This window comes from Poecilia reticulata, chromosome 14 (genome assembly GCF_904066995.2).
Source record: "Poecilia reticulata chromosome 14, P_reticulata-male-v2, whole genome shotgun sequence".
Taxonomy (NCBI): domain Eukaryota; kingdom Metazoa; phylum Chordata; class Actinopteri; order Cyprinodontiformes; family Poeciliidae; genus Poecilia; species Poecilia reticulata.
The window spans coordinates 11,479,225-11,503,944 of NC_088843.1; the positions used below are offsets into that span (position 1 = coordinate 11,479,225).

Here is a 24,720-nt window from a genome sequence, read left to right on the forward strand (position 1 = left end):
AGCTGAGTAAGTCAGTGACTGTTCACTTTAGTCAGACAGTGAGGCAGCGGAGCTCAGCTGTGAAATGAGCAGAGGACGTTTGCAGAGCTCCACTTTAACCCGGTTCACCGAAAGGGGCAGTTTGGAGAGCGGCCTAGTCACCGCTGTCATGGCTTACAGGTTAAACAGTCTGGTTAGTACTGTAACTGAACTCTAAATTAATAGACCGTATTTTTTTAGTTTGTTTTTGTTACTATCCCCTTATTTTCTTTTATCAATGTGGTAAAACAATCTGCAGATTGGTTAACTTGAAGAGCATAAATTCTTCACAGTTACTGAAATAGATTTCCAAAATTACAGCCACGTCTAGAAGTATTGGAAGTGAGCAAAATATTGTAATTTAAGTTAACAAAATAAACAGCGGTGTTCTTTATCGAGCCCTTTATTAGTTGTGTATTACTCCTGCTCCCATTATAAAGAAGAATTCAGCTAAAAAATTAGGAAGATTTGAGTATTTCAATTTCAGTTTTGCAAGAAAAAAATACCCCATCTAGTTCTGAACAGATGAGTTTTTGGTAGATTAGTAATACAATTTGCAGACTGTTACAGTGTTTAAAAGAATTTTAACAAGAAAAAAGTTTTTTCTTTTGTCTTTAATCCTAATTTTAAGTTCTCCCATATAAAAAAAAATTGTCAGTAAAACTACTGTAATTCTGCTGTGGTTTTTGGTGTTGGTGTGCAACTTCAGTATTAACAGTGGCAACTTCAATCCAACTTTCTGGATCGACTCCTCAAAAATAAGACACACAGCAGGTTAACAGGAGTCAAAATGTTTCTTTTTCACATAAATTCAGATGTATGTATGAATACATTTGACTTTGAATATGATAAATTTTTTACTAACGCTACAAAACACAATTTTTGTCACTTCTAAACAACTTAGCCTTTTTATTTACCTATTTAAAAAAGAAGATACCCCATTGCTCAAACTGAACTATCATGGTATGCATCTTGATCTACCATTAATGATCTGTTCTGTTATAAAGCTGAGATAAAATTTCTGCAGTGTTTTTGCAATAGAAGGAAACTCAGCCGATTAACTTCTACACTTTAGTCCTGTTTAATCTCTGACAGACTTTATTTTTTTCTCACTTCTGTCTTTAATGCTGCCAGCAGGAGGAGAAAAAAAAATCAATTTTGGAGGAAAAGAGGAGGGAGGACATTACGAGGGAGGAGGCAGAGAACGGCTGTATTTTGTGGCCTCAGGGGAGAGAAAACATTTTCTCTGGAAAGCGACTCAAAGAAAGCCTGGACCACTTTAATGCTCATTCCTCTCTTTTCCACCCATTTTGGTGCTGGCACACTGTCCTAATAATGTAACTAGATTGGCTGAAGTAGGACAACAGATGCCACTTAGGGATGAAATGATGACATCTAAATGAATGATGCCGCAGCACTCAACTAATTAGTCACAAGTATAAATTTAGCAACAACAATCTGTTTTGTTCATGCTTTGTGAGTGTTAAATATAGCACATATCTGAATGACAGAGTGCAATTTTAATATCTAAAACCATCCCCAAGGCAAACACTAGGGGGTTTTCCAGGAAAACTCTTCCTGCACGACTTTTGTCTCTCTTGTTCCCACAATGCTCTCCTTGTTTTCTAATTTGTGCATTTTAGAGGCGACTCTTATTTTAGAGGACAAATAGGATGGATGCACAGAAGTAAGCACACGTAAACGACAGAGATAATCACACAGGACTGAGCGAAAGCTGCCGTTGTACCTGCAGAGCTAATGGTTTCCATCTCATGTTTTTGAGCAGAGCAGGAGTGGATGTGAGCGTGCTCTGTGGGCGTTTCTTCAGCGTTAGGGTGACACCTGCAGGGTCCCCACGCAGCAGGTTCACCAGGTTCTTCAGCTGCCAGCCCACCTAGCAAACAAGAATAGCCTTGAAACGCACCGGCATATGCATGTGTCAGATTTATCCATATTTGAGTGTAGTCAGCCAATTAGTGGAAGGGATCTAATTCAGGTTAAAGATGCTAAAGTGCCTTGAAGAAGTACTCGTATCGCTTGACGTTTGTTTGCTGCAACCACAAACTTCTGCCTATTTTAGATGGACTTCATGTTGACAGATCAAAACAAAGTAGCATACTTGTGAAATGTAAGAAAAATGACATATTATTTTTATATAATCACCGATTTAAATCTGTACATTGACTAAATGCAATAGTTTTTGTGGTACGTCTCTACCAGCTTTTAAGATCCAATCAGAAAAAAATCTCAAAATCTGACATTCTCAAATGGATTTTGACTTTTACTAGGCCATACTAGCATAAGACTATATTTTGATCCACACAATTTCACTGTCAATCTCTCAAGTCTTTTGCAGCCTCTAACAGTTTTTTTCCCTCAAGGATTGCCCTGTACTTCCATCGTCTCAACATGATGAAGAAAGAGCATCCCCAAAGAATAACATAACTTGATTCAATGAATAGATCATAAATAGATCCATGCTAACTTACCATTTGCCAATTTAGCAATTTAGTAATTACTGAAAACAAATGATGATTTTTACCAAACAGTGAAAAAGCAATGTTTCATTTTCCTTCCACTTTGAACGTGTGGTACTTTGTGTTAGTCTGTAACATTAAATCCCACCAAAACAGCTCAAATATGTAGTAAAATGAGGTAAAGTTAGCAGGTGTGGAAACTTTTTTATGTTTGAAAGTCTAATCCGACTTATGGGAAAATTAACTTGGAGGAAAGCCATTTTGTTTTACATGCTTCTGTATTTTTAATAACACTTTTTGGGTTCCTATGGTCAAGACATGCAGAAGAACGTAGCAATCTTTAAGCTCCATGTAGATTTTGATATTAAAACGGAAATTAAAGACCAAACCAGTCCGCCTCGTCCTCTGCAGTGGTTTTGTCTCCTGCTGTGTGATGCTAGCAGCTACATGCCTAGTTGTAAGTCGTCTTTAAGCGGTTCCTAATAATATTTAGTACAACCCAAAGACCCTGCCCAGACAAACACTCCCTGCTGCTGAACTAAATATGCCAGGTCCAGTTTGGGGAGAGAAATCTTCGCCTGCTGGATGCCTGCGCTAAAGCTTAGTGCGTCTTGGGTCCATATTTCAAACTAGCCTGAGAGACCAAACATTTTTCAGGTTCTGACCTGGAGATCACTGTGTTTCTCTGAAAGTAATTTTTTATCTCGACAGCTACTTCACACATTTGTTTCAGAGAGTGGAAAAAGCTTTACTTATGCTTTTCTTATAAAGCATAAGTAAAGCAGACTTCTTTTACTTCTGCTGTTGTTTCATTATGCCTTTATGTAAAATATATCTGGCTGCACAGTGGTGCAGTTGGTAGAGCTGTTGCCTTGCAGCAAGAAGGTTCTGGGTTCAATTCCCAGCCCCGGTCTTTCTGGATGGAGTTTGCATGTTCTCCTTGTGCATGTGTGGGTTTTCTCCGGGTACTCTGGTTTCCTCCCACAGTCCAAAAACATGACTGTCAGGTTAATTGGCCTCTCCAAATTGTCCCTAGGTGTGACTGTGTGTGTGCATGGTTGTTTGTCCTGTGTGTCTCTGTGTTGCCCTGTGACAAACTGGTGATCTGTCCAGGTGACCCCGCCTCTCGCCCGGAACGTTAGCTGGAGATAGGCACCAGCACCTCTCCTGACCCCACTAAGGGACAAGTGTGTAAGAAAATGGATGGGTAAAATATATCTCTAAGGAAATTAAACTATTGTTTTGGGAGTTTTGTCTGGTTTGATTGCTTGACAGTGTTTTTATTATCCACTGTGAATGCTATATTTTGGTTGCATTTCTTTTTTCATGCTTCCAGGCTTGGTCCTGTGGTTTTAATTTAATAAAATATCAGCTTCCCTCTGAACAAATTTCTCAGATGTTCCTCATTATTCTGTTGTTATAAAGTTTGTTTCAATATTAATTTATATCAGCCAGTTGTTCCAGAATATATATTGATAAGCCCCATTAAATTGTTAAAATATCAATAAATAGCAGTTCCTCGAGGATTTTGTGATTGTTTTTGTGTTGCTGTTTTTTTTTTTTTGCAATCAAAATTACAGATTTTGTGGTGCCAATTTAGAAATGTTAGTAAAACATTGTTACAATATTTGCACTGATGTTAAATGTGAATTTTTATTACCTGCCATATCAATAACATGAATTAAATTTTGCAGACTTGTGAAAATTGGAAGAACTTATTGTTGTAATTTGGACTTTAAATGGCCACATAAAAAGCTACGGTGGGCCAGATGTCGCCCCCGGGCCTTGAGTTTGACACATAACTTTTTAAAATCTTGAAATAGTTTGATATTAGTAACCAGCTCTTACTTATTCTCAAACTCTCGAAACCGTTCAACCTCAAGGTGCCTTGCTAAAATAAAATCCCACAACCATTTCTAAAACCTTTTTTCATAAAAATTAGAGGGGGCGGGGGGTTGCATTTAATTGACCAAAAAGAGCTTTCTCCAAGTCCTCTGTATGGTATTTTGTTTTGTGAACTTTCTGTAAATAGTTGCCCTTCTAAACCTAAACACATCAAAATCAATCCAGCTAAATCAACGGTTTCTTGCCACGTTCAGGATCAATCAGCATCACCTCTATTTGTTCATAGCTGCATGCCACAGTAAATTAAAGGCAGTAACAATATGAATGCTGTTATAACATTCATTCTGACTGACAATGCTGTTTTGGATCATCAGACATGTCAGATGTGTTTACCAACAGTATCGCCTAAGCTGTCAAAACCCACTGAACTGCTCCTCACTCATCAACCTCTCCATCAGGACACACAACGTTGCCATGTATACACCATTACTATACCATAGAAATCATAAAAGACATGTCAGATATTTTATTTGAGGGAAACCGCGATATATACAACCTACCTTTGAGGTTTATTTAGGTTTCAGTGTGAGTCTCCGTGTTGTCCTGTCTAAGCCTTGATTGCTCCCAGCTGTGTCTCGTTTCCCTGATTACCCTCTGTGTATTTAATGCCTCCTGTGCTCCTTGTTGGGTCTTCGTCAAGTTGTCCGTCGTCAAGTCTGTCGTCTAGTTCGCCGTCTATATGATTGTTAGCAGTTGCTACCAGTTTTGAGCTAATAGCCTCATGCTCATTTGTGCTGCCTGTGTTATTGTGCTAATTCATCATTAAATTTATCATTTCTCATCACTACCTGGGCCCACTGCGTCTGCCTCAACCACTCTACAACCGCTTTTCATGACAACATTGGATGTTTTTCCGCTTTAACAGATCAGTTAGCATGAAGCTAACAGCTAAAAACACTGACAGGTTAAAACAAAATGTTTGGGTACTTCTGTTGAATCTTGATAATAATGAGGATCTAACAGCTCTTTCTTCTGAACTTTTAGATGCTTTGAACGTCTGTATGCCTCAGTGACATGAAAGAGTCCTGACACCCAAATAGGTGCCGCTTCTCTCCACAGTCTTAATAATAAGAAAGCCTCTATTCAGTGGATGAGCTGACTGAAATGAGCAGCTGTGGAATTATTACATATCTTGCTGTTGCACACACACAAGCAGCAATTATATTTTCCACAAAAGGGGCTATATTTAAACTCTGCACTGCAGGAGGCCTTTTTCATTCACAAATAAACTGCGTATTTCATCACAAGGCTGCACTTTTCTACAGTCATGTCAAAGGACGATTACCTTAGAGGACGAACAAGGCATTTTTACTTGTAACGGCTCAGTTTCTTTAATTACCTGAGTAATTCATAAAACCTTGATTAACTCTTGTCATTTTAATATAATAAATTCAATTTCTACATATCCTCTTCTGACCAAGTAATGTATAATTCTGTTTTCCTCAGGAAAATACTCAGATGCCAGAGAACTCAATGTTTCTCCTATGTTGAATCCAGGAAAGAATATTTCTTAAGCTTGTTGTTCTCCTTCTTCCTCTGTTTTTCTTTTACTTTGCACAGTTGCGTGCAGCAGAGGTGGGGTGGGGGATGCAGTTTATGTCATCACTAAGGTGTATCACAAGCAAACCGAGACATTTCACTGTTATGTAAATTAGCTGCGTGGGCGGACTGAGAGTTGCTTAAGAAGAAACACCACTAAGCACGTTGACTTGGAACACTGGATTTTGCAATTTTATGGCACAGACCAAAGAAGAGTGTGAAAATGACACATGGGTTTCTGTATGTGAGAGGTTATAAAGGTCATCTAGCATTTTACATGTATTATTCCACGATTGCCCTGTTTGCAGTTCAATCTTTCCACAAAACCCAAAAAAGCTTGATTTGTCATTTTAAAGTTGCCCACCAGCACAGGGAGTTATATGCTATACCACATAAATTCCTTATAAAACATATTAAAATGTGGAAAAGATCAAGGGCTATGAATGCTCTTGTAAAGTGTTGTATATTGGATATTGCAAAGCAATCTGTAATGGGCAATGCAGCAAGCAAAACAGATCCATCCAGTTCACTTGTTTATTCCCTCAAAGCCTAATTACAAAAGACCCAATAATCATCAAATAACTTGATAGCAGCGCTTCACCACTATGGACACAAAGACCTATAAATGTTATTAAAAGGACTGCAAAGACACAGTCAGCAGAGATGATTGCTTTATGTTTCAACTCATAAATGGTGTGCAGCTTGAAAAAAAACAACAAAAACAACAACTATTAATTATATGCAAACTTTTTCCAGATTGAAAAAATAAAAAATACAAATTGTATGCAAATTCAGACAGGAGACAGGAAAATAAAATAAACCAGCCTGGACTTACCACTGTCTGATGATTGACCTGAATGACTTCATCTCCAGCATGGATCTTCTTGCAACGATCAGCCAGAGACTGATGAGGAGACAAGAGGTCATTGTTGCTGCATGCATCTTTATAGAGAACCACACACTACTTGTTTAAAATAACAACAAAATAAAATCCCTCACTATTAGTTCATAACAGCAGAAAAGTGTTTACTTTACTCGATCAGTTATGGATCATAGTCTTTGTCAGAAATGCCAATCAGGGAAGTAATAACAGCTTCATAATAATCAAAACTACTGCAAAGACAAATCACAAAAAAGCTACAACCATTTTGGTCAAATTAGGCTCCGCCATCAATTTGACTTGATTTCAAAAGAGCAATTCTTTTCCGGAGAAGAAGGAGTTAAAAAAGGCACACTTAAGTCTGCCCATCCGCTACATGTGTACCGACGATGAGATGGACGAAGGTAAAAACAAAGAGGCGAGTACTCACTCCTTCAGTCGTCCCGGTGATCACGTGTAAGCCGTCGTATGTTGATTTGATGTACATACCCTGAAGGAATATAGCACCAATATGGATTAATGGACATATGAGAACCATAGGAACTCAAAATAATGTGTAGCCACACGGATATCTGCAAAACAGTGGAGCAATTTGTTCTTGTGAATTTGAAATAATCTGCTTGACGTGCAAAAGACAAACACGAAAGATCATCAATCTGCAAAAACACCGCTTGCAAAAGTGCTGAAACTCCAAGCTTTTACGAAGGAAAGGGGCAAGAACAGAGATTAAGAAGCAAACATAGACGCACAGAAGCGGCATGCCAGGCTTCAAGATGAGTGGAAGAGATTTGTTTTTTAGGCCACTTGGCCTGCTGTTGTGTTCAGGGTTCACTGAATGGATGAGAGAACTTTCATGCCCAGTCCCGGCATTTGTGTGGGGGGCAGGGCTTTTATTGTGGCCCCGAGCAGGGAGCTTGTGTCTGAGTGTAGGTCAATGCAAAGATACAGTCCAACAAACTGCTCATGGCTACGCAGTGGAAGAACGGATTCTTTCTCCCTTTTTTTTTCTGTTTTGTTAAATAATTACCCACAATAAAGACATGCATGTTTGCCAAGTGTTGCAGCTGCAGTACACTCTCTGTCTAATTTCAAAGCGCCCAACATGCAGGTTTTTTTTTTTGTTTGTTTCATATTAACAGATTACTCACATGCCCATCAGCTGAGCAAAACCCAGTTTTGGAGCCACTACAGTGAGCTGCATCGGACACTGGACAGTAGAGCGTTTCTAACTGACCTCAATATTTCAACCTGCACTTTTCTCCTGTCTGAAAACCCCAGGCTGCAGAGGAACAAGCAAACCAGTAAAGCTACGTTTCTGCAGGTTCTAAAAAACGGTTTCCGTGATTCAAACAACCCAAAAGTTATGTTTAAATTTCAAAATCAAATTTATTTGAAATTAAAAAATGTCTCTTTCTTTTTTGGAGAAATAACCAAAGGACTGAGACACTTCTTTGCTTGGGAATAGCTAATAAGGAATAACTAGCTTGGGTTTTTTTTTTGTATTCAGCAATGTCTACTTTTTTTTTTTTTTTAAATAAAAGGGTAGAGTTAGTACTGTTGTTCAGAAAGGGAATACCTTCACTGAGTCAGAGACGCTGAAAGACAATCATGCTACATTTGAATCAAAGCAAAAAGATATTGCTGAGAGTCATGCTGTTACTATATTTATAATTAGTAAATATGATCATCCAGCATTGATTGTAGTCTGTTTGTTGTACTTTACATTTTTTTAAAGTCTTTTCCTGAGTCTGTTACACCAACCTAGAAAACAATTCAACATAACTTTACATATTGAAGGGATGATTCAGAAATGTTTTATAGCATAGTAGTTATTATCTTACCTACAGTAGAAAACGCTCTTGGTGTCTTCATTTAGTTTAAATCCGGACTAGTTGGTCCCATAAGGTGAAGAATCTCCAAGAAACCACAGCAGTTTCCTACTCTCTTAAAACAATTTAAATCTCAACAAAATCATTGCGGTTTCTGCAAACTTTCCTTATGTTCAAACTGCTGTCACATTTGCTCTAGATGCTTATTTATAGAAAATATTGATTATTTAAATGAAGCTAGGCGTGTTTATTTTTGATGCACTGACTCCTATCTATAATTTCCTATTCAAAACCATATATTTATTTTTAAATAACGGTCTACTGTAAGCTGTAAAACAACTTTAACATAAACTACTATGGTGTTTCTGACACAGCAGTCTGCTCTGTTATTGAACCCTCAACCCCACAATGCCCAACCCGTCACTCTGACGAGATAATCTGGTTACTAAAAGAAGGAGTTATGTACTGCAGGTCAAATATGAACAGCTAAAAAACCTTTTAACAAACCAGAACAGAAATGTTAAATTACTCTTTAAAGTTCAATTCATGTTCATTTCCATACAAGCTGATGGAATAATGTTTGAGCATATGCATGGTGAAAATCTTGGCATATATATATTTACGGATTGTTTCATGATGTTTCATGATTTGGGATGTGCGTGTCTCCTTGGTAGTGACTGCAAGAACAAAATCACAGACTCAGAGCTCAAGGTGCCATCTTTGATTTTTACCAGTTTCTCAGCTATGCAGTTTATTTTGTGTAACCTTCATATTTACAGACTGTTAACTGTTGCTGCAGTCTGCAAGCTGCACTTCTGCAAAAAAAAACAAAAAAAAAACTTGCGTATTAACTTGCTGTAAGAGTACCAAAGCTGAAATCAACCCACTTTGCCTCACTGCATGACTTATGTTTGCCAGTGAACCCTCCACAATTCATTTCAGTGGGGGAGGGGATTCAGTACCCCTCCACTAATCATTAAAAACAAATGCATCCACTTGAACGCAGCTTGATAGCGGCATTAGTCTGCTGCTGACCGGCTAATTGTTAGTCCTTCTGTGGCGCTGCCTGTTTATTCGAATAAAAACCCTGAAGCCAGACGAATCGGCAGTCAGGGTGGAGTGGACAGGACTGAGAACTGGATCCTTCCGGTCACATTGGTTCATCTCTATATTGAACATGACAGCACGGAAGATGATTATTAGCCTCTAGAAGGGTTCTTCAGGAAACCAAGGGTATTTCGCAAACATTGGTAAAAATGCTCTCACACTGCTTGTTACAACCTCGGCCTAGTTCTTTTAAACCTTGACATATTCAAAGCATGAAAGGTTGAAGTTGGTATGGAAATATAAAATTACATGCAGTATTATGTGTTTTCCAGAAACACAGTGCCGTTTTATAGCACAAAAGCATTTTACAGTGACAGCGTGGCTGCGGGTGAGTCTTACCAAGCCTTCAGCGGACTTTATGTTGGCCAGCTGCACCACCTCCAAGTGTGCGGACTGAGACACCATGGGGTCCGAGGACAGGGAAATGATCTGGTCACACACTTCGGACAGGGTTTTACACTGAGGGCGACAAACGAGGGACGAGCGCATTCTTTAAACCCACGTAAGGTGACTTCACGTTCAGTGCAGCGGGACAAAGTTAGAAACTCACCACATGCAGGATCTTGTTTTCAGTTTCGTACACAGAGCAGTCCTGGGGAATATTCAGAGAGAGAGAAAAAAATCTGTTACCTCAAGAGAATTAGACTAAAATGGAGTTATTGGCCTTTCTGCTGTAGGTGGATATAAGAAGAAATTGAGCAGCTTGGCACCTACACCATAACCCCCCTCCCCAACCAACCCTCCCACACAGGCATGCACAAACACCAAACAAATGAGTCACCAATGCGGAGGCAGGTCTCTCTCTTGCTCTCTGCTAGCCTTCCTCTCCATCAGTCTTCGGCTCCATCTAATTTGGCCTCTTTAACTCCCTCCGCCCCTCCTTTCAATTTGTTCTATCGCTTTAATTTTTCTCCAGATAAACATTATCCTCCACAGAGACCAAGTTAAAAGCCATTAGCTGTCACTTCTCTCATTAGTTACCAAGACGGAGATGAGTGACCGCCAACCTTCGCCGTCCGTGAGCAGAAGCAGAAACGGTGACGTAAATAACCGAATGCAGAGCCTTCAAAATTATTTCCTCTCTGTGAACTGTTTCCAATAATATAGCACTAGAGCTACAAACTTAGATGTGTTTTCTTGTGAAACATCAACACAAATAAGTGCATAAAGTGGAGGAAAAATGCCTTCAACATTCCTGAAAACGTGAAAAGTGTGATGTCCGGGGGGAGGGGGGGGGGGTTCCACCACCAACTCAAGATGTTGTAGAACCAACTTGGACCTTTTCAGTCTTTAGCAATACAGCTCCAAGTCAGGCAGATCAAGTAGGGAGCATCTATAAACTTTGTCACACATTATATGGTTTAAACTTGTTCTACATTTAAATATGTTTGGATGATCTAAACCATTTTCTTGCCCAACTGGAAGATGAACCTCCACTTCAGTCTGAAGTTTTATGAATATTCAGTACCTGAATAAAGCTGACAGTACAGTATTAGTAAGTCTCTGACAATAAATAAAGATCATAAATCTTTGGATCTACTTTTTATAATTTAGATTAAAAGTCTAAAAGCAGTAAATTGTTTATGTTGAGCTTTCACCCCTGTTTAACTATACTGCTTTTTCAAAAAGATAGGATCATTGTTTTCAACTTTGTATATTGTACATAATAAACAGCTAAATACAGTAAAAATGGCAGGAATAGGTCATACGGCTTCATGTCGCTTGAAGCGTAACATGTGGGTCAAGTTGCGTCGAGGGCATGAGATGTACGTCGCGATGTGATGTTGCACAGTTCATTCACCTGCTGCACGATCGTGGTGAGTTCGAGACATAGCTGGATCACATTGTTTCTGGTCACAGAGTAATCCGCCACTGCAGCAAACGGTGACCTGAAAAAGAAAGAGCACCTGAAATGAACCATTAGACCGTTCTTCATCACAGATTGAATCACTGCTAACGTGGTGGAGACATTTCAGAGACTCGACGGTGCGCACGACGGCGGGAGAAACGGCCTTGCTATCAACAAATGCGCACAAAATGAGTAAATATGTAGAAATTCTTCAGTTTCTATGCTTTTAGACCAACGCATTTGCATAGGATTTAAAAGCTAGATGAGTTTTCTGCATTTATTCTGTCTAATTTTGTCCACAATTATGCATGTGCACCTGGAAAACAAGACATTGAACCACATAAAAACAGACTTGTTCAGTTTTGGGGGGGTTTTGTATCAACCTGCTGGCTGAATTGACTAATGTGGTCTTCCTGGCAGATCCAGATCTAAAAGTTGTCATACACAAAAAGTCCCTCATGTTTGGACTTTGGCTGGAATAAAGGTTTGCAGCAAACAAACCCAGGAATATTAATTAAGCAACTGAAGGTATTTCCCCATGAGGGGTTGGCCGATTCCTGAAGAACGATGCCAAAAGTTGGGCTATAAATCATGTACGCAACAGGTCATAAAAGCAAAAGAGTGTTCTGAAATGCAAAGAATGCTTGTCAGGGTGTGGGTGAATAATGTACAGACTTCAGTTGTCAATACAAAGACTGGTTTGGTTTTTAGAAAATACTTGTAATCTTAATTGTGGTAAATTATTTCAATTACTGTTGACACATTTATTTAAAGCAGCAGCAGCTGCTAGAGCTTGTTTATTGTGCCAGTAGATGTAATTTGCAATTGGGGTTGAATAATTTTAGGAGAACATAAACGTGCAGAAACACCTGACCATAGTTTTGCTTTCTAAGTCTTGTTTCTTACGTTTAGCAAAAGCATGATTTTTTTTAAAACATCAATAAAGATCTTATGTTTCACAATGGGTGGGTGGGTAGGTGGATGGATGACTTTATCCAGCAGCATCATTTTGCAAGTCTCACCTGTCCAGCCACGCCAGCAGGCTCTTGGCAGCAGCGATCAGGTCCACCACAGAGGTGAGGAAGTCGTTGGGCAGCTTGTGAGTGGCTCTGCCATCGTAATGGCCGCTGCGCCGCCGGCCCGTGATGAAGTTCTGCAGGTTTTTCGCAGACGCGCTGAGCTTGTGAGAAAGCGTCTTCAAGTTCTCAGTCTCCAAACCGTAATTCTAGAGGACAGAGTTGAGGGTAAAACCTTCTGCCTTCACCCAGTTTGTCAGAGTTTGTTTCACCGATGATGACACATTCCGGCCAAGATTTTTTTTTTTCCACACATCAGACTCAAACCTATTGTCGCTCTGACACAACTCTATAAAAGCCACGGGCGGAGGGGGTCCCCAAGAAAAACGCTGCAGAAATGAAAAAAACAATCTAACCCAGCTGTGGCTTTGATTGCGTACAGATAACCTAACGCTCATTTTTGGTGCAAATTGCACGTGCAGGAACTGTGGAGTCTCTCCTGTCAGGGTTTCTTAGGAGGAGAGGGGACAGCAGGAGGGCTGCTAATCATATTTAATACAGGAGAGCCTGACAGACTTAAAACTAAATCCCGGTTACGTAAGGGGTTTTGGAGCCGATGCGTGGCCCCCTCCCGGCAGGGATGAAGGATGAGAGGAGTTCACATTCTGATAGCATCTACGACCTCAGCCCACTAAATCTGCATCCAGTTTCTCCACTGATCTCTGGGATTAACTCACACCGATGTGCATTTCTTTTACTCTACCCAACAGCCAAATTCATAATTCATATGTCAGCTCATCGATAAATGTGTGTTTTATCCTGCAGAATTTGCAAAAGAAAGAAAATGGAAATGTGTTGCTTGGAGTAATTACAGTTTCCATATTTCTTAGTGCTTTAAAATGCTAAATTACAAACAGCAGATATATACATAGACTTTTCCTCACGGTTTAATATTAAATTAAACATTTCCTGTTTACGTCAGGTGGGGTTACCAATATAAAGTCTATTTGCTAAATACCAGAATTTTGACAAAATATAAATATTTTTAAAACATTCTTCAAACTGAGAAGTTAACATACATTTCCTAACTGATAAAATTACATAATAACGTTTATTTATGTACAGTGTTTTGGATATCTCTCTTCAAGCTTCTCATAGAGGTTTGCAGGAAGTTTGGCCCATTCCTCCTGACAGATCTGCTGTAGCCGAGTCATATCTGTTAGGTTTGTGTTAGAGAATCAGCTTTTCCGCTCTGCCTAAATGTTTTCATCGATAAGCTCCTTAAAAGTAACTTCCTGGCGTAGTTCTTGCTTTTAAACATACTGCTAAAATCTTCTTTAGGGTTGGGATAAGGGTCACTCCAGAAGCTTAATGTTAGTCTGTTTTATCCGGCTAAAATCTGCTCTGATGTGTGTTTGGGAGCTTGAAGCCTCTAACCCAAACTGGGTTCACCAGGAAGCTGGTCGGGATGTTTCAGGACAACCAAAAGAAGTGGAGTAACGAGGAGTGAGGGCGGCCTCTAAATGCTTCACTTCAACCTCAAATCAACAGCTAGATGGTTGAAACTTGGACATAAACGGATGCTCCAACAGGACAAAGGCACAAAAAACACAGAAGTGGTTCCAGACGGTTCGTTCAACGGCCTCCGGAAAACCAAACTTTCATCTTCACTGAAAGGTTAAAACCATGCCTGGAAACCAACCAGTTTTAATGAGGTCAAATATTCAGTCTAAGCTTGTTGATGGCTGCAAAACGTGTGTGGCTTCTCTGCAACTTGGTTATGTGACATTTATCCAACTGTCACTAGGGGGTGTGTGCACATAATTTACACAGTTTTTGAGAAAATCCTCCATAAATTCAAACAATCTCAGCTAGTTCTAGTATTTAAAATTCATTGAAGTCGCCTGTTGTATAATCACTCCAGCCTGAACCAAACGGTGTGTGTCTACAAACTCATTTTACTGCACAGAATGTTACATTTATGATCCCCCTCTTCTGAGCAGAAAACTATGTTTTATGATGTTATTTCTTATTGTTACTGATGGAACAAAGGATGCTCAAGGAAGGAGTTAGGGTTATGAGGGGGATACATTCTCGCACTATAGCAGCTCATTAGTCAAATCAGCAGAGCGATGGTGTTTCACGCTGACACACAGCAAACGTCTGTATCTCTGACAGTAAGTAAGTGCATAAACTGCCTCAAAACGAGCCAGTAAAGGATGACAACAGAAATATCTGCCTGCTTTAAGAAAACATTCTGCTCAGATTGATAACTTTATCTCATGGGAAATTTTTAACTGGAACCCAAAGCGGTTTCACATTTCCAACATTTTCGGACTTAAAGTGGAAATTTAGCTGCTTTGATTGGTAAGATCAAGTTCTTGATCTTATAAAGCTAGACCTGCGGCACTAGCTTTACCCTCAGTGCACAAATGGATACAAGGAAGTGTACTTACTGGAGCTACATCCAGTAAATACAACAACCTCCACCTGAGCAATCCTGTAGGATACAAAAGTAAATTGAGCTAGCCCCTTTAAGAACATGGAGATAACAAAGTCAGACTGTAAAGGCCACACGTTTTGGACCAATGTGAAATAAGATGTAGCTTCTTCTCAGAAGGATTGTTGAACCAAAAGTAAAGCTTTCCCCAGCATCAGTCCTTTCAACTGATGCTGCCACCACCGTGTTTCAAGCCAGGGATGTTATGTTTAGGGGGGGGATATTCAGTGTTTTCCACCCAAGAAAGCATTTTGCAGGCAGGTCAAGAAGTTAATCTGATCTCACTTGACCAGAGCAGCTGCTTTCCCAAGTTTGCGGTGTCCTCTATACATAAATAGCTAACATAAATTAGGACATCTTGGATCGACAATGGCTTTTTATTGCGTCTGTTCCATAAAGGCCGGAGCGTGTGGAGTTCCCAGCGACTTTCATAAGAGTCACTGCACAATGTGGGAAAAGTTCAAAGCGTAGAAAAGCTTTTGCAGAGACACAATATTTTCTTACATTTCTGTTGATCTTACAACAAATAAGCTACTTTTCCTACTTTGTGATTCACAGAGACACACACTATTTGTCTGAAAGCTCAATCTGTGACTCAAAGGTAGCAGCAGTGAGTAGAGAGATGTAAGCAAAGCCTTGGACTCACCAGCGCACACAGTAAGTCCACAGCTTCCAGTATGAGCTCCTGGTGGCCGATCCTGGACACGCCCAGATCCTCCAGCTCCTGGTGGGTGATGCGCAGCAGCTGGTCTCCCCCAACTTTCTCCTTCTCAAAAGTCTTGATGTACTGCTGCAGGCAGTCGTCCAGGCCTGAGACGACACAACACAGTTGAGTCTGACTTTGTGAGTTCTTGCAAAATCTGCTTTTGCTTTCTACATGCTAAGTGGGCTCAACGTTGCCTTCCATACTGGAATATGTGCTGTAAATTCGTGTGATCACAGGTCGCGTTCTGCCGCATTCAAGCATGATAACAGTCTGTGTGACACAAGAAATGTGACACATTCCCCCCCTCCACAACATCATTCCAGCTACATTTTCAGCGCCGAGCCTGAAAAGAAGCGTTTAATTTAACAGGGTTATGAGTCTGCGCGCGACTTGTTTTACATGTTTTAGCACCGCAGCAGGTGTGAAATCCTTGTGGAAGAAATACTTGGTGAAAGGCAGCAAACTAAAACAAACCGAACACTCGTTTGTGCCGACGGCTTGTGCTTTACATCTGAAATCACAAACAACTCTTGCTTCTATGTCGTTCACGCAATAAACAGGTTCATGAGGAGCTCAATCTATTACTATTGCATCACAGAAACCTTCAGAATCGTTTCTCAGGCAGGATTAAGAATCTCTCTGGCGCAGAAGTCAACACAATTGCATTCTGATGGGACACTGATAGAGCGCTTATAGGCATAGACTGCAGATTTATGACTCACGCTGCTATAAAAATACAAAATCTAAAGCAACCAAATTCACCGGACTTTCTTGAAAAGAATCAAAGGCACTTGTCATTGGTCCTATAAATGATTTTGATTTTGACTATATGCCCTCTTTTCCCTATGAATTGGATTTTCGACTGAGGCAGCTTTTTTTATTTTAAGCAGAGCAGATCAAGACACTTTTATATTTAGTTTATACCTTATATAAAGCATAACGTCATAACCTCCATTTCTATGTAGGTATTTGGATGCATAACTGTTTATAGAGCTCACAAAATAAATTACATTTTGAAATAGATGTTTTTCTTCCTTAGTTACTTTTCTGAGAAGCTGAGTCAATTTCTTCATCATAATAAGAGATTTTTATTTATTTGTAGGACAGTTAATCTGATTCTTATTTTTATGATCCCTACTTCTTTATATTTATAATAAGGATAGTAGTACGGTAGTAGATTAATAAAGAGTTCCACATGTTTCTTTTCAGCGATACTTTTTAGTTTAAAATGTAGCTAAATTTCTGCAGATCAAATAATGCAAATAAATAAAGTTTAATATAATGATAAATAACGATCCAAGCATTTTAAGACCTTGTGTTTTATCCTGGCTGTATATTGTGTGTGTGTGTTTTTTTAACAACTTAGCTTATAGGGAGCATAAAAACCTCAGCTTACTAGGATACATGTTTTATTTTTCAAACTGCCACTCACAATATGGTGGCATGCTAACGTCTCATTTCTACTCTGCAACGGAGCCAATGCAGTGTCTCTTGTTCTATATCTATGGATCATATTGTCTGGGCATATCTAGCGACTCATGACTTCCTGTTTCCTGTGGCTATAACCATAACGTGGAAGAGGAGTCACTCTTCAAAATGGGAGAGACAGGAGAACATGAACATTCAAGTAAGGACGATGTTGATCATATGTCTGGCTTGAAGTCAATTTCCCCCATCTACAATCAGATTAACACTAAAACTGTCTAAAAAGTCCAAATTGGATTCATTGTTAGGTTGTTCTACGGAAATGAAATGTTACTTTATTTTACTGCATTTCACTTTAATGCTTTTCACACAACCTTTACTAACACTGTGACTAGAAAGTGTCCGCTTTCTACCTCATCGGCTTTCCTTTTTAGCAGTCCAGACAGGGAAGTCAGCTTTTGTACAGCTTATGTAGCGACTTTCTCTTCTTTTTCCTCCCCCATTCACATGCAACTCCCCCCTCATCTCGTCTCTCTGCTGTGGTGGACGAACTATACACATGGGACTTGGAGCACAGACTTGATCAAGCGTTCAAGATGGGTTCAGCTAGCAGCTAATTGTGTGTGTGTGTGTGTGTGCGTGTGCGTGTGTGTGTGTGTGTGTGTGTTCGTGCGTGCGTGCGTGCGTGCGTGTGCGTGGGTGTGTGAGGGGAAGGCCATAGAGAGCTCAACACTTTAAGGCTTTACTAATCAATCTCTATAACTGATGGTGAAATATGCAACCAATCTCTCTGTATTCTCCTATTAAATAAATTACACTAAATATTTGATAGCTTTGCGTAGAACCGTGTTGGTGTGTGTAGGAGGCTAATAATGAAAATCAAATGTAGCACGAACCAACCTTTGAACTTTGACTTTTGGCTTTCCTGCCCACTTCCAATCACCTGCTAGATTTTTGTGTGTGGGCATCTATGTCAGCCAAACAAATCGTCTGTCTAGATGTTAACCCAATCTCTCAAAAATAATGAAGTCTTCTGGCCGTTTTAAACTGTTCTCGTATTGCTTTGTTAATACGCTGAGCTCCTGCATGCGTCGAGATAAAACAATAAATTATGAAGGGTAACAATTTTATGCTGTTTTCGTTTTAATAATTTCTTTTCATTCTTTCATATGAGGGTCACAGTGAGGATCTGATGATTGAAATTTGTTTTGTTCATTATGATCCCAGATTAAGAGAGTAGTTGGTTTTGGAATAGATCAGGTTTGTGGATCCATTTGTAGCCCCTGGTTTAGTTTTGTGTGGCCCTCCATTGCAGTTCAAGAATGATGCTTTCCCCTCCCTAGTAGATGGAAACTTTTTAATTATTACAAACAAATTTAATTCTCCTTACAATGGAAAATATTGGGTACAACACAAATTGTTTGTCCTTAGATAGCGCTGTTTTTGGTTTCTCTTGCAAGGACCCGGTGACCTTTACTCAAAAGCAGTCTGCTTTTTATGAACTCATTAAACATGGTCGAACACAGCGACTGTTTTCATTCACCTTAAAAATTGGAAAAGTGGACGTTTCTTTTTCTTTTTTTTAAATAAACTGTAAACCCTTTTTAAGTTTGGAATAATTTAAACTTTTTATTTTTGAACATACAAATAAAAACAAATAAAATGTATTTTTTGACCTGCAAATCCTTTTGACTTGACAATTTTGGCCCACATGAAAAATAGTTTGAAAAACACTGAAATATAGATAAGTTTTTTTTCCACTTCCTGCATTCATTTTAAAAGGAATCTCTAAAAAATGAAGCAATCTCTTCTTCTTCCTTTGAAGTTTTATTTAAACTCTCTGAAAAGGTCGTCTTCAGCTGAAAGTGATGTAACTGATTTGATTTTTAGATTTAATTAGTCACAGACACTGAAATCCTGATTAGTCGCTACATATTAAACACAGATATTTTTTCTGTTCTGTTTGGCATTTAGCCCACATTTAAATAGGACACCATTCATTGAGTGAACATGATAGTTTCCGCCACATCGGTTTTCCTAGCCATTACATGTATGGGTCAGATTATTAAGCACCTAGAGGAGAAATTAAAAGCACAGTGCCGACATGCGCTGATCTCCATTATGGATAATCCACTTTTAATGTCCGGGGGAAAGAGCAATTTGAAACACATATACGACAGTTTGAGTGGCTGAGTCAGATAATTTGGGTGAGGGGGAACACAAGAGGAGAAAAATCAAAAGTGGTTCCCTTTGTAAATATGGAAGGTTTGATAATGTTCAGACTGTGAGCTTGAATTTGGTCTGCAGCATAAAAACAACACTCTGCAGAAGATGCTGCTCATGTTGAGAACAGACTTGGAGGATAAGGTGTGTGTCGTTTCTCTCTAAAGTTGAGTGCTTAAACAGCTCCATCGCAGCTGGGAACAAAGCGCCTCGCTCAAACAAAGCTGACGAGAGACGGGAATAGGGCTGTGGGAAGGTCACGGGGGTCCTCCCTTCTCTGGCCTCCTGCGACATCACGGGGCACGAAGAAATAAAGGAACCTGGGAATCCTGAAAACAAAACAGTGCCAGTCGCCAGGCAGGCTCGGAGATGGTTATTTAACAGGACTCCCCACCCCCTGCAGCCGTTTCTTCTTCCTCAGTGTCTCTCAAAGTCACTTTTGTCCCTCACTTCACATTACCACTACGGAGCGCCGGCCACAGAAATGCTCTTTGCTCCACTTGTCAGATGTGGGACACAGAGGAGTCCAATACAATCGTTCTTCCTACTTTTCTCATTTGTTCTTTGACTTAAAGCTTCGCTGAGCAGCTAGCATCGCCGCCTTTCTGCTTGATTCTGCATCTCTCTTTTTTTTTGCTTACATTTAAAGCTCCTATTTCTCCAATGTGATTCTTTAAACACATATTCAACAGACTCAAGTGCAGCTAGCTATACCACTCGCACTAGAAGCGATCTGATGATTTATTTATTTGTTTTTTTCAAGGATAACCCACTGAGATGTTTCATCTCATTTTCAAGGGGGTCCTTGTCGTCACCGCAAGCTGCTGACCGATACCAAGGCAACCCGAGGCTTTAAAATGTTTCCAGTTTGCCATCATGAAGTTCATTTGCTTTAAACTCATTTTAATGAGACGCCAGCAAAAGAACAATGAAGTAACGGCGCAGTCCCCCTCCCCCGCAGGTTGCTGCGAGCTGCCAGTCACCTTGCATAAAAACGCCAGCATCCGATAACAAAGAAAGCGACGAACTGAACAGAGATTCGTCCAGCTGTATGGACATTACAATAAGCCCAGAACTCCCCCCTTCTCCACCTGTTGCTGGCTGGGTAAAACGCCGAGCTACTTCACCAAGTGCCACAAGTTGAATGAAGGACGGCTAACACACAATACCAAAGGAGGAGCTGAAGTTTTTTACGATCATGTCAATCATAAATTAAAACAACGCGCCCTGTCCTTCATATGCTCCACACTGCCAGTCAGCTGGCTGAAGGATAGCTAACCTCCTACATTTTATTTGCTTACACAGCAGTAGATAAAATGTTTACTTCAATATATTATTTACCGGGTGATTTTTATTCCACATTTTTGTGTATCAAATGTTTGATACACAAAAAGTATCAGACAAAAAGATAACTTAAATGGTGGTAATAAACAACCCCCTCTTGGGGATTTATTTTTTATTTTTTGTTCACTTAGATCCATTAACATCAGATGAAGAGCCATGTGCAACCGAAAGCCGATGTTTGACCTCAAACAGGCCGTTCACGTCCCAAACCCTAAAAATGTGACAGAATTAAAACACTTCTACAACAAGAAGGGAACAAAATTCCTCCATGGGGATTTAACAGACCAATTGCCAGTTATCACTAAACCCTGACGTCCGTCTCTGCTGCCAAGGCTGGCACAAGCAATTATGAGGTTTAGGGGGTACTTACTTTTTACACATGGTGCCAGTTGGCTTGGATAGGTTTTTAGATTTTCCCTGAATGAGAAATATTTTTTAAAACTGCTTTTTGTATTTACATTTGTCTGGTGTTAATATTTGATGATGTGAAACATTCCAATGTGACACAAAGCCCAAAACAGAATGCATCTCTGAGGGGGCAAATACCTCAACTGTGATAATTAAAACATAGTTTTTTTGAATTCCAAATTTCAACATAATCGTATAATGTTTCACTATTTTGGTTTTAGTTTTTAATAGACATTGAACAGTAATGTTTATAATACGATGAGCATCTCACGCAGCTCCATGTAGCAGCAGCAGCAGCAGCGACCAACAGGCTGCGAATTACGATGCTATATTTACAGGCGTATGTGTGCTGAAGCGGTACAGATGTATGGATGTGGATGTGAAGGCCCCTGGTCTGACACGTGAGCACAAAGCAACACATTACCGAGACAATTACTATTTAAAGAACTGGAAAAAAAAAAAGACAAATCTGAACAGGCAGAGAATTCCCTCCAACTGGAACGAACATTTCCACTTACATTCCTATCACATTTGAATTCTGGAATATCTTTGTAATGCAAACAGACAAAAACAAGCATAGCTTATGAGGAATCTGTGAAGAGAGTGGGAGTGGGCTGAGGATGTAAAAAAAAAAAAAACCCCAACAGCTGTTTGGGGACATTTACAGATCTCTAGATCAAAGCAAACGCTAATCTGACACAGCTACCAAAGCTGGTAGAGGGAGACAAATTGATCACAACAACTTCAACATTTCTGAATTTCCAGGCTTTTAGTAATGGCACGTCAGATTAGTTTAAGCACAAACATTTCTTAGATGAAAAATGGCCTCAGGAGGGCTCTACTGCTCGTCTGAAAAGGATCTCTCTCTATGTGCGTTAGCTTCTGCTAGGCGGAGGATTCCCCCGTCATGATAACAAAAGCTTTAGGAATAAACATTGGAACCACACATAAGCTCTGTCTGTCGTGTAATAGTTTTAAAAATATTATCCACTGGTGTATTTTTCCACTAACAAATGCTAGTGAAACACTAACAGTAAAAACACAGCAGGGTAAAGAAGAAGAAAAAGAAGAAGACACTAACAATTTTGCTGCACGTGGATTTCTGTTAACACGACAAGAGGAAGTAATGGAACAATTTTTTTTTTGTTTTGTTTTGGTGGATGTCACAGGTGATGAAGGACATTAACACAGAGACTAGACCAGTTTTTTATAACTCAGTTTGACTCATCTGCTCATCTTCACAAACCTCTTCTTTGTTTCTCGCGTCCAAATTTTCCTGAACTCTTTGCTGTGTGCTCACAGAATCCAAGTCAATTTATTTGAAGGCAAGTAAAACGTGTGAATAAAAAGGGTAATAGGCGAGGACGTTGCAAGAGTGCTGATCAGCTGCACCTTTTGTGATGTCACCAGGAAGTATGAGCATCTTTTAAGCTCGTTATTGTTTTTTTTTGTTTTTGCTTTCACCATAGCAAAAAAAATACCAAAACAAATAGAAAAACTGACCGAAATATGTTGTCATATATATTACAAACTATAACTGAAGTACGCTGATTTTTACTGAAAAGTAATGAGGAATAGCTTTGAGCTTTAACTCCAGTCAGCCTTGGTGTCCCTCTCTGTCAGCTCACCTGGAGAGTCCTTCCAAACATCTGTGGATGAACATTTAGCAGGCGATGCTGCAATGATTGCTATGCACACACACTTCCCAGATAACTTTACCCCGTTTTCATCTGAACCCGTGTCATCTGGGTACAATTACTACATCTCTGCTGTTTCCCCAGCCTCCCCGAGGAGGAAGCTCTGATTTAACAATGGACACAATGGGTTTCAAAGCGCTTGGAGATGTTTGGATGCGCTCTCTTCTGGAGAACATCCACATTCACGTCGCTATTGTTCCCAAAAGGAAATAATAATCCATGATAACAAATCGGGTTCGCATAAACCCAAACGACGACGTTTAAAGGCGAGGTTCAGCAGGTGTTTTGCTTTCTTTCCGACATCTCGGATCGGTTTGTGTCGGAATGTGTTGAATCGCTGCGCAACACTTGATTCACTTGGAACAGTTTTGTGGAAAAAATTTTGCATTTATACAGGCAATAAAACCCACCTTTCATCCAGTCTACCACTTGACTTGGGCTCCACTTGCTCACGGGCTCCATAATCAGTGCCATGGTAGAAGTTTGTGTTCAAGCTTCACAAAAGAAAAAACACACCCAACTCAACCAACTCCCTTCTCAAAATTAGGGGGGGGGGAAAAATAAATAAACAAGCACAAAAAATGTACTCAAAATTCCTCTTCCAAAAGAAAAAAAAGACGCACACTAGTTTTAACTGCCTTTAAACATCAATGGAGGTAGACATTGGTCCAAGATGTCTAAAAAAAAAAAAAATGTTGTCGTGGAGCGGAGACTGAGTAAAGCCCGGCAGGCTTCCTGCAGATTCCAGCGCTGCTCAGTCCTTTGAATGAGGTCTTTCAATTATCATTCATGTCAGGCTCAGCGGCGGTGATGCTGCTGGGTCTCTGCTGCCCGGCTCTTCTGCCTAAATACATCCTAGTGCCGTCCAGAGCAGCGAACAACACGCAGACTGTTCACTTCATCCTGCCGTCTGGAGAGGTAGCATTCGCTCTAAGCATCCTCCCTCCCCTTCCCCAGACATGGAGTCACAGCCCTCGCTGCCTTCAGCAGGCGAGGTCTTTCTGTATGACGGGTGATTAATGCCACAGGAGCGACAACCGCGAAGACTCAGCATGTAGTATTGTTTATGTTTGTTGGTCATTTGTCTGTGAACAGGCTTTTTTTTTTCCCCATGAAGGAATCTAAGACAGTACTTTCAAGCTTAATATTTCTTGAGAAATTATTTTTTTTTAGAGTTTGGTTCGGGATATTTGACGTGGAATTCAATTAAACTTTATACGGCATTAATATCTTTAGCTGGAGCTCTTAGCATGTTCCTTTTGTTAATCTGTGGGCTTTATTTCAAGCCATCTTTAATGGTGATAAATTGAAATAGAGGCTAGTCTAGCCACTGCCAAGTCAACTAGATTAAAATCTACAAATTTGAGAGACGCCTACTTTGTTACTTCATTATGAAAAACAACCACGTTGAACAAAAGTATAATCCAAGACTGGATTATACAGTTGGCAAAACTCTGCCAACTCTGTAACCTAACTACAAATTACATATGTGTTTAGTGACTGAAAAAACATGATCATTATTTGCATTAAAACAAACTTATTCATTGCCAGCGGGGAAAAAAAACAACAAAAGTGAGAAGGAGACAATGCAATCATGAATGAGTGTTTGTTTATCTTCCTGTTTCATCACCTCAGGGCCTTTTGTGTCCAGGTCAACTTGGTTCATAGGCACGGACTGCACAAATGATGACATACATGCTGCTAAAACAAAGATCGCTGACATTTAATGGTCAAAAGAAACAATATAAAATTAGACTTTGATCGCATGTCTCCAATAAATAGAAACAGTGTGGTGTA

The 24,720-nt window shown here is 39.8% G+C and overlaps 1 protein-coding gene across 9 annotated transcripts in view; it reads right to left on the reverse strand.

Annotated features, from left to right (window-relative positions):
* The window catches only part of LOC103475861 (connector enhancer of kinase suppressor of ras 2-like), a 38,258-nt gene extending 14,372 nt beyond the window's left edge, over window positions 1-23,886 (reverse strand). For 3 of the 9 annotated variants that reach the window (XM_081615527.1, XM_081615531.1, XM_081615526.1), the window contains exons 1-9: window positions 23,334-23,884; window positions 15,767-15,930; window positions 12,627-12,829; window positions 11,557-11,644; window positions 10,306-10,347; window positions 10,095-10,214; window positions 7,250-7,309; window positions 6,775-6,843; window positions 1,766-1,912 (exon numbers count right to left, since the gene is read on the reverse strand). In XM_081615527.1, the coding sequence (XP_081471653.1) occupies window positions 1,766-1,912; window positions 6,775-6,843; window positions 7,250-7,309; window positions 10,095-10,214; window positions 10,306-10,347; window positions 11,557-11,644; window positions 12,627-12,829; window positions 15,767-15,930; window positions 23,334-23,397 (957 nt within the window). In that variant the 5' untranslated portion in view covers window positions 23,398-23,884. Of the gene's footprint in view, window positions 1-1,765; window positions 1,913-6,774; window positions 6,844-7,249; window positions 7,310-10,094; window positions 10,215-10,305; window positions 10,348-11,556; window positions 11,663-12,626; window positions 12,830-15,766; window positions 15,931-23,333 lie in introns of all 9 variants that reach the window. The other 6 variants (XM_081615530.1, XM_081615523.1, XM_081615529.1 and 3 more) reach the window with 5 other exon arrangements.
* Window positions 23,887-24,720: the final 834 nt, after the last annotated feature.